General features: G+C 41.8%; 1 protein-coding gene across 4 annotated transcripts in view; it reads right to left on the reverse strand.

Annotated features, from left to right (window-relative positions):
• Window positions 1-15,517, reverse strand: part of ACAP2 (ArfGAP with coiled-coil, ankyrin repeat and PH domains 2) — a 402,036-nt gene that overhangs the window by 261,661 nt on the left and 124,858 nt on the right. For all 4 annotated transcript variants that reach the window (XM_085635275.1, XM_085635276.1, XM_085635277.1 and 1 more), the window contains one exon: window positions 3,385-3,443. In XM_085635275.1, the coding sequence (XP_085491401.1) occupies window positions 3,385-3,443 (59 nt within the window). The remainder of the gene's footprint in view (window positions 1-3,384; window positions 3,444-15,517) is intronic.

Consider the following 15,517-nt stretch of genomic DNA (forward strand, 5'->3'; position numbering starts at 1 on the left):
AGAATATATTTCCACTTTAGTACTATCGAAGATAGACTGCTGCAATGGTCTTTACACTGATTTGCAGGCCCAATATCTGAATAAGTTGCATGTTCTTCAGAATTCCGTAGCCAGACTTTCACTAGACCTGCCCAGGCACCATTCTGTTCCTGCTGCTCTTCACTGGCTGAAGGTCAAAAATAGAATCAAGTTCAAGGCCCTTTGTCTGACCTATAAAGCCCTCCACGACTCCGGATCCACCTTCCTGAAGAAAGCCCTTTCATGGTAGACCCAGCTACATCCTGGAGCCTCCTCCCACTCAACTTAAGGTCGGCCCCTTCCTTTCTTCAGTTTTGGAAACTCTTGAAAACGTGGCTTTTTAATCAGTAGGCTCTTTTTACTGCTCATTGTTGTTCATGGAATCAGCGCCAAGACACCTCTGGGTATACACTGCGCTTTAAAATAGGGTAACATAGTTTTCCAATTAGACGGTGGCCGCGCCAGGGCTGTCCACTCTCCCCTTATCTTTTCGCGCTCGCCATGGAGCCGCTGGCGGCCTGGTTCGAGTGGATGCCCAAATGCACGGGTTTGAATGGGCACAGGAATTTTCCGATCACATAGCGTTGTTTGCGGATGATGTTCTATTTTTTCTCACCATTCTTGACCGGACCGGTCCACACCTCCTTTGTATTATGCAAATATTTGGCGAGACTTCTGGCCTTTATATGAATCTGGGGAAATCCTTTCTCTGGCCGCTGCGGGCGTGAAACGACTGGGCAACTGGTCACAGGAAGTAGTGGTAGCTCCTGATGGATTCAATTACTTGGGCGTCTTTCTCTAAACGTCCCAGTCAGTGGCCTGGCACAAAAACCTTGCCCCCTTGTGGGTACAGGTGAGCGACCAGACACCTGTGTGGTCTCATATGCCCCTGTCTCTTTTTGGCAGATTCGCATTCTTTACAATGGTCTCCTTGCCCCGCCTTCTTTATCAACTTCAAAATCACCCCTACCCAATCAAGCAGACATGGTTTTGTCAATTGAACGCTATTCTCTCCCGGTTTCTCGGGGGGTGGGGGGGGGGGAGGGGGGGAGGGTGCATCACGAGTTGCACTGAGGACTTGCTTCTAATATACTTACACCAGCGGCGTGGCCACCCCGGACGTGCATGCGTACTACCTGGCCTCACACTTTCTGGTCCTCAACGAATGGTGGTACAGCGATCGTGGAGACCCAGCATACGCCGTGGAACGTTGGCTAATAGGTGCCAATACTCTACATACGGTTCTCTATTCGAGGGCGCTGCTTAAGGAACTGTCGCCAGCCACTGCCACGGTCTTTAAGTCTTGGAAGTCTGCGCTCCATCAGATGGGTTAGTGGGGCAGACTCACAAGGGAAAACTCCACTACGGAATAATGTGCAATTGCCAGAGTTGACACAACTGCCTGGCTTTCGGGGCTGGGGAACCATTGGAATAGACAGAGTGGGGACGGTTGTTCGTGGCTGTACCCTCAAGTCCTTTCTCGACATACAAGTTGAGTATGATATGCCCTGTACGCAATTTTATTGTTACCTACAATTCAGACATGCCTTTACCCCCTATATTTCTCACCTCACAGAGATACCCGAGTTTAACGCCGTCGAGGCTAAAGTCTTTATGGGGGAATTGGGAGATCATAAGATAACCAAAATATACAGCACGATCATTAATAATACACCTACCACCATACATAAAACTAGGGAGGCGTGGCAGTAGGACTTGGGTCCCTTAGAGGAGGACGATAGGGAAGAAGCCCTGGAGTCCCCGCGCAGCGCAGTAATCGCGGCCAGCCTGCGCCTTATCCAGTTCAAATATCTCCATAGAGCTTATTACACGAGGCACAGGTTGTGGCGCGCTGGGTTAATTGCTTCTCCGCATTGCTTGCGCTGTGGATCAATAGAGGGTACATTCCTGCATACTGTGTGGTCTTGCCCTACCCTATCGAGGTTCTGGAGGGGAGTGTTTGCATGTCTGTCTGAAGTATTGGGGTGGGATATCCCCTTCTCCCCGAGGCTGGCAATGCTTCATATTACCGAAGTCCTGGGTGGCAACAGGTACAAGCGTCACCTTCTCCTGTTAGGTTTGACATTGGTAAAGAGGGACATTGACCCAGCCTGGAAGGAGGAATCCTCGCCGTTAATTGGGGTATGGAAGAAAGGCATGGACTTCTGTATGGGCCTGGAAATTCCAGTCTTTGAAACAAGGGGGTGCCCTCAGAAGCATTATAAGATCTGGAAGAGATGGGCCGACTATAGGGGTCAATATCTGGAGCATCCTCCCCCCCCCCCCCGCCCCCCCACCTGATATCGCAGACTCATTGGTGTGAACTTAGTGAACTGGACCATGTAGATGTATAGATAGGTGGCGCAGACTCTTCGTATCTACGCGACATTTCTCCCTCTCAGGTGGAAGCAATGTGGCACAGTTATTTGTTTTTCTGTTTGTATCTTTTTTGTGATTTATTCTTTGTATGACCACTGTCATGTTTATGCTGCAAATGTTGATGTCCGTTTTTGCTATCCTGTATACATACTGTGGATGCCGCTTGAGGCATTCTTTGTACCTTGGCTGTCAACAATAAAATTATGTTATGAGAAAAAAAAATTAGGGTAAAATAACATAACATATCAAGCTGAAAAGACTAGCAAACCCAATGAAGGAACCCTATCAATTCCCCAACAAATGCAACTAGTCAAGGCTAATTAAAGCAATTAGTTTAAATCCTTTCTTATCCTTGTGTTAACAAAGTGCAAGGGCCTTAACAAAGAACTTGATGAGAACATAGCAACCCTAATAGATACCACAAGAGCAGAGCCTACTAGAAGAGATTTTTTAAGAGTCCAATACACCCACTTCCCACTGTAGAAAAGTCAGAGTCCTAGAATGAACATGGATATGGAGGAGAAGGGCATAGCCTCAGAATTGCATTTAAGCCCAATGCAATGGAAAGCAGGCCATCTCTTGATCCCAACTGGTATCACCACCTCTAAATAAGAGAGGAGAACCACGAAAAACGCAGACCAAGAATCTACCAATTTTTGGAGACTTCCCATTTCTCGTCCAACATTAAACGTGGTCCTAAATCTCATAATAGATTAAGAGAGAGGCATGGTGAAAAATCTTTAAGCCTTATTTGGATCAACGAGAAAACGTTTTACAATTTTCACTATTTCTAGAAGAGAAACGAGACGTCTTTCTACTAGTGCTCTCTTTTGGAAAGTATTGCATTCATGAAAAAAATGCAGCAACAGAATACTCCAAGTCAGTGTGAGAAAGAATGCAATATTTTAACAACAGTCCAACAAATGTAGCATTTTAACAACAGTCCGTCATTCTTAAAATAAATATACAAAGACATTATAAACTTACTCCTTTATAAATATCTGGAGCTGTGTTTTAATGGATCTCTGAGCTTGGTCAAACAGGATCTGAAAGGAATTTGCAACATTACTTTTCAGACAACTAACTGAAAATTTAGTTTAACCCATTACCATAACTTTTATGCAACAACTTGTATGCCTAAATGACAAAGAACATATTTCATAATAGTACGGATCGCCACATGAAATGTATTACCAGAAAATGATACAAAATAATGTTACTTAAATACACCCTAATGAGTCAGAAATGCATTTAAAAAAGATAAAACGTTCCCCATTACATATTTGTTGAAAGCATATAAGAGTAAAAAACACAAAAGTAAGCAAGTTCTTTGACAGTAAATCATCATCAACATAATTTAGAAATTTTCCATAGGAGATTTTGAAAATTTATATTTATTTGTGCTCTACAAAGTGTTAGAAAGCACAAACTTGCCATGCAAACAGACATTACAGCATTGTGCAGAAAAGCAAAAATACAATTAAAAAGTAAAAAAAAAAAATTTAAAAAAAATACAAAAATATACTGAAAGTGTTAACAAGTGCCAAAAATCCAACAATTACATATGCACCTTTATAAGTTCTATCTTTATGCTACTTCTAAATATTTAAGAGATGCAATTATAAAATTCATCAGTATGTTCGATCGATTCAAACACTGCTGTGACAAATCCTACCCCTATTCTGGAGACCCTAAAACACTGACCTACATTAACAAATTAAGCATCCATATACTATCCAAAAAAGGGCCTTATTTGATGTTAGAGGGAATCTTTCTGGCTTCCTTTACCAACACACTTTGGCAAAGCAAATAGGCCTTGCTTTTATCATGAGCACCCATCTCTTTTCTCTGTCATAATAATCTGTAAAGTATTCTTTAAATAAACTAAAAGAAAAAAGAATTTCAAAATACTGGAGGAAAAAGCAAAACGTGTATGTCAAAACTGTACATTATATGCAATGTTTTGAATCTTTATAAATGACATGGTTTATTTTCAGACACTTTTCACTGAGGAAACGCTGAAATATAGGTTTTAAAAAAAAGTGAACCCTATCAGATGTCTAACTGGGTTTGGTGAGATTTGGTGTTATGCAGCATACCAGGGAGGAGATTAATGGACCTCCCAAAGAAGTGTTATGCCAAGTACCCCTTTTGCCTAGGACATCAGCTGAGTGAATCTGCAGATGGTTCTTCTCCCAGGGCCATAAAAGCCCATGGGCCAAATTATAGGCTTTAATGCAATATGTAGAATAAAGGAAATAAAATAAAAACAACCCTTACAGTCTGCTCTCCAGAGAAACCCCAGGAAAAAACAAGCATTGGCATAGCCAATAGGTCTCGCCTTTGGGACCTTAGAAGTGTTTAGCCATGCAACAGTTGCATAACTAAATACTTATAAGGTCCCAAAAGCGAGACCTATTGGCTATGCCAAGCGGCCGTGCGGCCGCGAAAGTGAAAGTGATCGCGATCAAACATCAAAGCGGCCGTGAAAGTAATAGCGGTCAAGCGCGCGCGCCCGCGCACATGCACTGTAGCTTTAGGCTGGCCTGGTAGCACTTTTTGGAGCCCTCTCAATAAGTCTCGCCAGACCAGCGCCAGACCAACGTGTGATTTAAAAAGTATTATGCACGTGTGTGTTTTTAAACACTTATTCAAATTATGTATAAAACACTCAACAATTTTAACACATTGTGGTGCTGCCATGCATTAGAACAAGCATTGGCAAAGCCAATTGATCTTACTTCCGAGAGCTATCGGCTTTAGCACTGATTTGTAGCCATGTTGTACAGCAGCGTGGCTGTGCAGCATGGCTAAAACTAATTTAAGAAAAAAAAAACGATAGGGCAACATCAACGATGAGTGGCAATGCACTTAAAAAAGAAAGCATATTAACTCTAGGCATGTCATGGTGCATTTTTTATTGCATTGGGGCTCACTCTTCAGTTGTGTGCAGTAATTTGAATATTTTGAATTGTGCTCACTGGACAACCTCATGATGATAATGAGTATGTTCTCATGGTGAATGATCAGGAATAAACTCATCATTTGAAAATACAGGAAATCCTTGGTTTACATTTACATTTGGATTCGCGATATATTCGCAAGCTTTTGGTTGTGCTTTGGAGGGACACCGCCCACCCAGGGTGGTGCTGCTACTTTACTTATTTCAACGCCTTGGTTTAGAGGACGACTCCTCCCAGCACGCCTTGAACTTCTTATAGTTTCAACCTCAGTACGAAACAGGTGTGCGTGGTATATCATTCATTGCATTTTTTATTTACTCATATCTATGCGCATCCTCACCCCCTCTCACATGCCCTCTCACCCCTCCTCCTTTCTCGCCCACCCTCCCTCTGTGTGTACTTGTCCCCTTACCCACTTCTCCATTTATTGGAAAAAAACAAAAACAGGGGAGTGGGCACGGGGGATGAGGCAACAGGAAGAGCCGGAGGGCAGGAGGGAAGAACGCAGGAGTGGGGAAACACACAGACAACGGATGATGGGCAGGAAGGGCTTGGACAAGTACATGGACAATGGAGGGAGCTCTGGAGAGGCTAGGGCAAGCACACAAAGGACGGTGGGTTGGAGGGGCTGGGGCAAGAACACGGACAAAGGAAGGGTGGGTAGGAGGGGGATGGAGAAGCACCCAGGAGGGTGGGTAAAATGGGATGAGGAAGCATACAGACAACGGAGGGTGGTTGAGAGGGGATGGGATAGCATACAAAGGAGTGTGGGCAGGAGGCTATGGAGAAGCATTCAGACACAGGAAGGTGGGTGGGAGGGGATGGGGAGGCACAAGATAATGGAGGGTGGATGGGACATGAATGGAGGAGGATCACGCATGAAGGGGGGAAAAATAGACATGGGAAATGCTGGAAAAACACATACTCCTGTAGAATGCTTAAACAAAAAGAGAACAGTAGCACCTGAGAAAGCGAGGAGGACACAGTAATGGGCCAATGCTCCAGTGGAGGGACAAAGACAAGAAGAGGAAGGAAATCCTACATAAGCTGACAAATAAGGAGCAAGCAAATGATGGTGACAATGAAGCTAACCAATGGTAAGAAATAGGCACCCGCTAAGCCCAGTTCAAGTTAATAAAAGGTCTTACAATAAGCAAACTTAAAATAAACACCTACAAAATGTAACTTTAAATCTACGGTGTTCTTCAGAAAATTGCAAATATTATGAATAAGTGCATTATCTAGAGATGGAAATAGATTTTCAATCATTCAATTCTTGCATATTCCTAATAGGCGTAAGTGAGAACAGCGTTTCTTCATCCCCACTACATTATGGGTCTCTCTTTCTTAGTTTTCAATCCTGCCAACGAGCATGTATCACTGCAATTCTGGGTTATGTGATAACATTTGGATTAAACAATTTAAATGTCTTAGAGTTCAATAAGAAAGGAGGCTTCTTCAATTATTTTATGATTCCTGCAACAGGACAAGGTTATAGAGGGCCCTCTTGACTATCAAGGTGTCCTGCTCACCAGTAGACACAATAAAATATCTGAATTATGAATGGATTAGACGTGCAGGCCTCTCATTGGAGAGAAAGGAGTGATGAATGCAAGATGAGAGAATAGGATTGAAAGAGCGGAGAGTAGGAGCAGAAATAACAAAAGAAAAGAGACAAGAGAGAAGGGTAGAGAGAAGAGAGACGAGCAAAGCAGATATAAAGGGCAAGAAGGCATTTCAGGTGTAAAGGTGATAGATATGTAGAGAGTATACAGTTACAAAGAAGAGAGAGAAGCATGCTTAAAAACAGAGAAAGGAGAGAGGAACATAATTAAAGTGACGAGAGCTCATGAGGAGAAACAGAAAGTCAGGGTAGAGGGGCAAGTGAGAGAGTAGGGGAGAGGAAGGATGGGAAGGAATGAAGATAAGGCAAACTAGAAACAGAGAAGAGAGGTAACAGACCAGGAGTCAAAAAGGAAAGAGAGAAGGAGGAGCGTGAACTGAGGATAGACAAAACAGCAAGGATTAGGAGGATAGAGAGCAGAGAAGGGGTAGAAGCCAGAGAGGTGAGCAATGGCAATGGAGAAAGTAAGCCAAGTAAGTATTGGAAGTGAGCGGCATCTCCTTACAGAAATGTTGTGAAACAGCCTTTTTTAAACTTTTTTTCAACACACCACTGCTTGTTATCATTTTCTATTAGTTCACTTTTCTCCCGACATTCTTTACAGAAGACCAACGAAAAGTCTCTACAAAAGGGGAATGATCCTGTTGGATGATACATTGAAGAAAACTGAGATATAGGAGGAGGAGAGATGAATACTCTTGACCATTGAAGTACTCATTTATTTATAAGATAAATCAATAAATAAAAACTGCTGCTTCGGGAAAGAGTGGGAAATGCACAGGATACAATAGTTTGTGTATTAAATCTAGGGATGTACATTGCTCTGTGTAGTGATGGAGCCTCCTGATATGAGCAACTTCTCAGCATGGTCCACGATGGGCGAATTTACATTTTATTAATACTTAGAGTGGAAACTGGAAATGTGGCAAACAGAGCCATGAAGTAATCTCAGACATAAGTGCTTTTAGTGGAGTCTAGACCATCTCGGTCCAGTTCGAATTCTTCTGCCATTATCCAGTTCAGGCAGAATCGTAGATTCAAACTCTGAATGACAATCCTACAATCATCATTAGAAATAAGAGAGTATGAAGCTTTCTCAAAAGCATTTAAATGGCCAGTCATGCAGAAAATGAAAAATCTCTGCCTCCCTACCAGTGAATACACGGCCCACAAAAAAAGCCAGTGAGGATATAAGCACACTGCCCAAAAGCACTTCTTACCTTGATTTATCTGTTTTCTTTTTCAAACAGGTAATGGTAGACCAGTAGAAAGTTGGACAAGTAAAGAAGATAAATTACCACCTGAGTTTTGATGGCAAGGTTCTTGAACATTTTGCAACAACTCAAAACCCACCAAAAATCTAGTAATGTTTAAATGTGTCCGCTTCTGGCACCTAAACTTTCATCTTTTTTTGTGAAGACACCAAGTATCCTCCTTGTGAACTTAATTTTTACCACCCACCAGGGCACAAACTGCAAACAAGTAGGCAAGAGTACGCCTATTACCAACTTCATCTGTCTCCTTAATTTATGTTGGAAAAAGATCAGACACTGGGGGTCCATAAACCTCCTTATGCTCAACACTAACAAAATCAAAAACCAACTCTGAATTCTCAATAACTCCCGCGTATTGAAACCTTTCTGAATGTTAGAAATCCATATTGAATGCTTATCTCCAATCATAACCAGCAATGCTAAAGCTTCAGACTTTGTACTAGACACTTGCATCAATGCAGATGCTCACATGAAGAAAATAATGAAATCTCCCAACTAGAACCTATATGTGATGTATAAAATCAAACATCTACACCTTTTAAACAATTTATAGCTGGCCAGGCAAGCACTAGTTGGTTTCTTCATCTACTTCAGGAATGTAATCCTTCAAATCCTACCCAAATCCACGTTGGTTGTATGTAAGGTTGTTCCACACTCTATTTCTCGCCTAACCAGTAGCATAAACATTTTCAGCATTTAACCCCGATTCTCCAAAATCTTCACTGGCCCCACGAGGGAGCAAGAATGAATGTTCAATAGCCTGCCTTACATACAAATGACTCAATAAGGATAAAGCATCATACCTTGCAAGTATGACCAACTTTTCAGCTAGGTCATCTTCAAGACTGACCTTCCAGGGGCCGCTTCCGCAACCAGGAGTTTCATTTTCACAGATCTGCTAATTCAATCAACCCTCACAGCCGTAGGAAAATCTGAGAATGTAACTGGAAGTCAACATTCTTGGTTAAGGGTTTGTGTGGGATGCGAATGAGTGTTCTGTGTCCAAAATACCATGTACGTTCCTAACTTGGGAGCGATGGGTGTCCCAGAGTTATATCGGCAGCCTGACCAGTTTGAAATGTCTACATTTAACCATGCGCTCTACAGAGGCACCTGTGACTAGGCCAAACTAGAGTGATGCTCCAGTTTGCAGTAGGCCTCATAAAATGAGGCACTGATATATCTTTATATCCTTTACTTCTTGATACACCCACAAGATATCCTATGAAAATGTTGTGTGATAACCTTAGACCAAACCAAATATTACAGTGGATCTTTCTGAAAAGAGGTTTTCAAGTTTCAAGGTTTAAAAATTACAAAGGTTTGCACCTAGGAATGTTCCAATATATAATGGAGCTAAAATGTAGCTGTCACATTCCCTTATTCGTGGCCCAGCTTTATTACGAGCACTTAGAATGGTACAGTTTAGAGCCTAATACTTAAAAAACAAGCATTTGCAATGCATCGGTCTCGCCTTTGGGACCTTATATGTATTTAGCAATGCAGCATATTAGCCTGGGTGCTGGAACATTTACTATTATTTAATATGGAGGGAAAGTAAGCACGAAAGTGTGTGACACGCCTGGTATGGGAACATATGGAGAGAAATAAGCTCTGTGAATGTGTGTGTAAGTGAAAACTGAGAGAATGGAGAGACAAAGAAGGAAGGTGAAAGAAGGGTGTGCGTTTGTGTGTGAGTGAGAAAGTGTGTGACAGAGAGAATGCAATTACGAAAGAGAAATAGAGAGTGTGTGTGACAGAGAGAGAAAGCAATAGCGAAAGAGAAATAGAGATAGTGTGTGTGTGTGTTTGTGGAGAGAGAGAGAGAAGGGGGCAGAGGCTATGCAACACATAGGAAGGGACAGACAAGATCCGAAGTCGGACAGCTACGACGGCTCTTCCTTGGCTTCGCCCACCCAAGGAGAGGTAACCCTTGGCACGGACAGACAGCTGCTGTGGTCATGAGCCCACTGGAGTCCTGCTCGGGACACCCAGGCAAGCACCGTTACAGCAATGAAGAGTCTGGTTTGTCTCTTTGCCAACTACAAGCACCGATGGCCTCCGATGTACTACACACATGACCCCAGCATCACGACAATGTTTGTGCATTTTATTTCACCCATCTAAGATGGTAAAAAAAAGTATGTGAAAGCAGATTATCAAGCAGGTCAGTAGCAAGCAAAGAAAGAGTAAGTGTGTCTGAAAGCAAAGAATGTGGGCGGGGGGGTGAAATAGCTGCCAATGAGCAGCGACGTACGAGAACAGGCAGATGACTGGCATAATTTTATGTACACCAAAAAACGCCGAGTGCACGGGAAAAGATGACGGTAAGCAACAGATGAGCGGAGGTGGGACAGCAATATGGAGTACAAAGAGGGAGTAACAGATACTGAAGGGCAAAGACAATACAAGCTATGTTAACGCAGGTTTTAAAAGCGATCCTTTGAAAACAAAACATCAAAACAAAAATTAAATGGTGAGATCGGCAAATGTCCAAACACTCCGCTCTGACTTGTGTTGCCTGGCTGAGCTGCTAAGGCACGGTCCGCTTTAAGGCACAGTCCGCTTTCACTTTCGTCCTTCGCGAAAGCTTTCTTGTCTTTATGGAGCCATGTGTTTGAAACACATGGCCCCATAAAGATAAGAAAGCTTTTACCACAAACGTAAACCAAGCAAGCCAGTACAACTGGGACGGCTCTAAAAGAGAAAACTGTACGTCACTGGAAGCTCTTTTCCAATGGCTGGCCACCGTTTAGCATAAACGGTGACACCAGCCAATGGAAAAGAGGGGCGGGGCTTAAACCCTGCTAGTGAAATCTACCCTAACTCATTAAATCTCACCAGCGAGACTGCGCATGTCTGCGCAGCCTACACCAGACGAGACCTAAAAAAAAAGTACTATAGTAACATTACAATATTTCAATGCCATACATTTTAGCTCCATGTACAAGTGCAAAATTGATGAGCACAACCAATAAACAAACACATGACTGCTCCATCACCTTGTTTACCCAAAGACAGACAGCTAAGACATGCAAATCCACGCTCTTCAACCAGTTCAAAATGGTACCCAAAGCCCCCATTGTATCTGTGCAAGGCCATCTTTCGCTCTCCTAGTAAGCAAAGATATGGCTGTTACACAAATTGTGATAGCAATGCCTCCTAGTCAAACTTACAGCACAACTTTGGGCCACATGTACGACCGTCAGGGTTTCCGACTTTCAAATTGTGATTTTTAGCAAGGTGCAAAACCTGATGTACAACAGTGTCTCAGACACTGTTTGCGATTCCCAAATTAGTCGCAAGAGACCTGCCTCATTATTATTAATGAGGCAGGTCGCAATATGCGACCCACTGGGTATGGCCAGCACTCACAGGGATGGTCGTCTGCTGACCACCATGACTGTTTTTTTTTTTTTAAATCAAGCAGTGTTTTGGGGCAAATGCAGCCTATTTTCCTCAAAGGAAAACGGGATGCGTTTCAGAAATGGAAATAAAAAGTTCTCTTCATGGTTTTTTTTTTTCTTCTTTTTTTAGAGTGGCCAGTTGTCTGTGGGACCACTGCCTGCTCTGAAAAAATGTTTGTGCATCATTCACAAAGGAGAAGGGGCCCCTCTGGGACCCCTTCCTGTTTGCGAATAAATTGGTGGTTATCTGCGACGGTTTTGCGACCGCATTCCTGGTCGCAAAACATACATACATACCAGTGTGACTCGCTATTAGCCCTTTACATTCCCCTTCCTAATAACATCTTGCAATCCCTATTTTGCGAATCGGTAATAGGTTACCGACTCGCAAAATAGGGTTGGTACAGAAGAAAATGCATTTTACCAGTTGCAAACGACCCGACCAGTAAAATGAGCTGTACATCGGGCTCTAAGTCACTGATTGGTAAACATGTGCTCTATAAAAAAAAATGTATATATATATATTTTTTTTTAAACTAACTTCGCTGAACAACAACTGAAATGTAACCCCATATTTGGGTGAAATGCTATGATTCCTAAATCAAAGAGGCACTCATCTTACCTTGACATCACAGTTGCTCTCATCACCTCAGGCCATTCTATCCTCCTCGGAGTCTTGAAAGACCACGGGCACATGGAGTGAGCAGTACTTAGTGCTGCATTTTCTTGACTGATAGAATAGAGACACTGGTCTTATACCATCATAAACTGAGAGCCCTTGGCATGAATATAAGATACAAAGTATCAACCCCTTTCCATCAGCCTATATTTTTCACCCCTATATTCACTGATCAGAACCAGCTAAATATTGGTATCCCAATCACCTGATAATAAGTATTTATTTCAACACATCAACGGTAATTGCTAGCCAGTTGTTCAAGAGGCAAATAAAATGGATTGGTCGCCTATCTTTGCCTGAAGGGAACGAAAAATCAATCAAGAATTTGTCAGGAAAAGAACCTGACATTTCCATAGCTTTCTCCTCAAAATTGTCCTTAATTTACACATATACCAGATAGCTGACTCTAGGAAAAGATTCCTATTAGGTCCCATCATTGAGGCATCACAAAAATCAAGTCCCATGCTAAAGCACTGTGAATTTGCTAGGAAACTCAAAGCCACCCTCCTCAACCTGTTGAAAGGGCCTACCAAGTCTACATCATATACCCTTCTTAACTATTGAAGCTTGCGGGACTTAGGCCAAACAGAATCAAAAACAGAAAGGTAAAGTTGGTAGTCGGCCACACCTGGAGGGAGCATTCCTTACCAACACTAAATCCTTTAGAATAATAGGTAAAGTTCCAATAGATCATACTCAGATAAAATACCTCACCAACACTAACCAATGTAACAAAGATAGACTATATATAAACAAAAACTAACCAGTGTAGCCAACTGAGTCTTCTGAGAAATGCTGTGCTTAAGAAACCTAGTCACGGATCTTTACCACTCAGTTCTAGCCACCAAGCAATCATGACACCTGAACATACCTGCAACAACCACCTCTTAAGCAACTTCAAACAGAAAACATTTTTTACTATACACCTTTTAATTTTGTGCATTTACCACTACAAATGTTGCCTTTGAATTAAAAAAAAAGAGTTCAGGCTAGTGGTGGGGAATATCAACATGCAAAAAAAGAAGTCTGCTAAGCATTACAGAACTTTATATTCAGAGACTTCCATTTCAGATAGAAGAAAAATACCAAATTTGTGAGTCCCCAATGTGCTACCTTCAAAGGCTGCTTCTACTACAAAGGGAAAAACCTCTCAGGATTGAAGAAACAAAAAAATATAAAAGTACTCATCATGCATTTTATTTCTGAACAAGGTTTGTATACTTTCTATATTGTATATTAGCCTATTGTAATGTATAGTTCTGTAAAGATGGACCTTGAAAAATGTTTTCAAATGACTTCCTATGGTTGGACTGGAAGAGTTTAATGAAGAACTGAGTCGGGTTTTTTTTCTCTGAGTTTTATTTAGCACGAACTTGACCCAAAGGTATCAGAGCGCTTTACACAAGCACCGTTGAGTTACACAAGGATACATTCATGTTTTTGTTAGGCACAGGGAGATTAAGTGATTTGCCCAGAATCACAGGATGTTGAGCGTCGTTGCAGAGACTCTAACCTGGTTCCCCAGATTTAAGGTCGACCGCCCTAGCCGTTAGGTCACATCCTCTCCCCTGTCATGAAACATGAGTCATGAACCCTTGCTGAAAATCCTGTCAGCATACACTCACTCTTAGACTGAAAGATTTCGTTCTTAAGAAGAAAAAAAAAATCTTGAGGTTCCAATAATTCCTTTTCATGACAAACTCTCCTCAAAGTGCCATTAGTCAGGAAAGCTGTTCACTTAGAAACACAAGGAGAAGTTCATTAGTTTTGAATGTACAACATTTTGCATGGCTTGTGTTTCTTGTTACAAATGTTGAAGTCTAATACAATTGCAACAGATGATACTGCATAGGCATTTTTCAGGCGGGTGATAGAACTTCAGCTTACATAGGAAAACATGGGACCAGGTTGTGGGGACCCAAGTTTGCCAGTCTGGACTTTCTCTTTACAAATCTTTGTTGTTGGGTGTAATAATCCAATGAGTTCAAGATCAACTACAGAAAGACTACAAGTCCTGGAATGAACTCACATGATAAATGAAAAAACAGGACTGGAAACGAAGTGTCCCGATGACAAGGAGTCATATGCTAACCTCATATGGGTGGAAATTTTATTGCATCTCTTAGGGAAAGATTTCTCTCTCCAAAGCCACCCACATGGCTATGTTTGCTGAAGATGTGTTTCCTCATTTTAAAATACTATTAGTTACATCAAGAAACGTTCATCTAACTCACCAGTTCTCTTAATGACACCACTGATTAAGGATTCAAACTATCCACCTGAGTGTTTTATGTGCGGACAGAGTACACCCAAGGAAGACGTGATAACCATTAGAATTCTTGGGGGCTCCCGTGCATTGTATGGCCTAAGCTTAGAGACTCCTTTGGCATAGCATGTCACATAAGTGTTGTGGCTCATTCATAAGTCCAGGTAGGGAAACAACTAGACACATACCCTGTGTGCTTACCATTCATTCAGCACATGATTTCCCGTATAATTTGGCCTGAACTTGCAACCACTCACTGTGAATATGGGCTACCAGATACTGAAGTTCTTGTTTATGAAAATGTTGAATAAAAGAATAACAGTGGCCTCCTGACTATTCAAAAAATGTGCACACACTCAATGAGTCTAGAGAAAGTTTCTACTTGTGCACATATCCTGACTTCAATAGTGTACTCATCAGTTTTCATCTTATGTGCCTATCCCACAGGCTAAATCTAAGAGGATCTAAGAAGTTGCCATGCGGGGCCCTACTTACCACATCCACGAGGAAAAACACTACATATGTGTTCAAGTTGCTAGATTAATAGACACAACAGATTTGTCAAAAATGTTTCTGTATGCGCAAACTTGGGAAAGAGTTATGTGGAGAGTGCTAAAAAGTATAAACTTAGTACACTTACATTTTAACAAAAAAAAAAGGGAAATGCAGATGGGTTTTGCCAAAGAAGTTACCAAACCACAAATCGACGAACTTGCCTTTATATAGACGAATTCTAAATATACTGAACCTCAGTATGCTGTAAATACTGAAATATTTTTAAGGGTTTTTTTCTGATTTAGTAAAATCGAGAGAGGTCATTAGTGATGTTACAGGAGGCACAGAGTGGTGGAACTATTATTTGCATTATCAGACCTTTTCCAACTGTTGATACCATGATGTGGACAAG

Source organism: Triturus cristatus, chromosome 11 (genome assembly GCF_964204655.1).
Source record: "Triturus cristatus chromosome 11, aTriCri1.1, whole genome shotgun sequence".
NCBI classification, from domain to species: domain Eukaryota; kingdom Metazoa; phylum Chordata; class Amphibia; order Caudata; family Salamandridae; genus Triturus; species Triturus cristatus.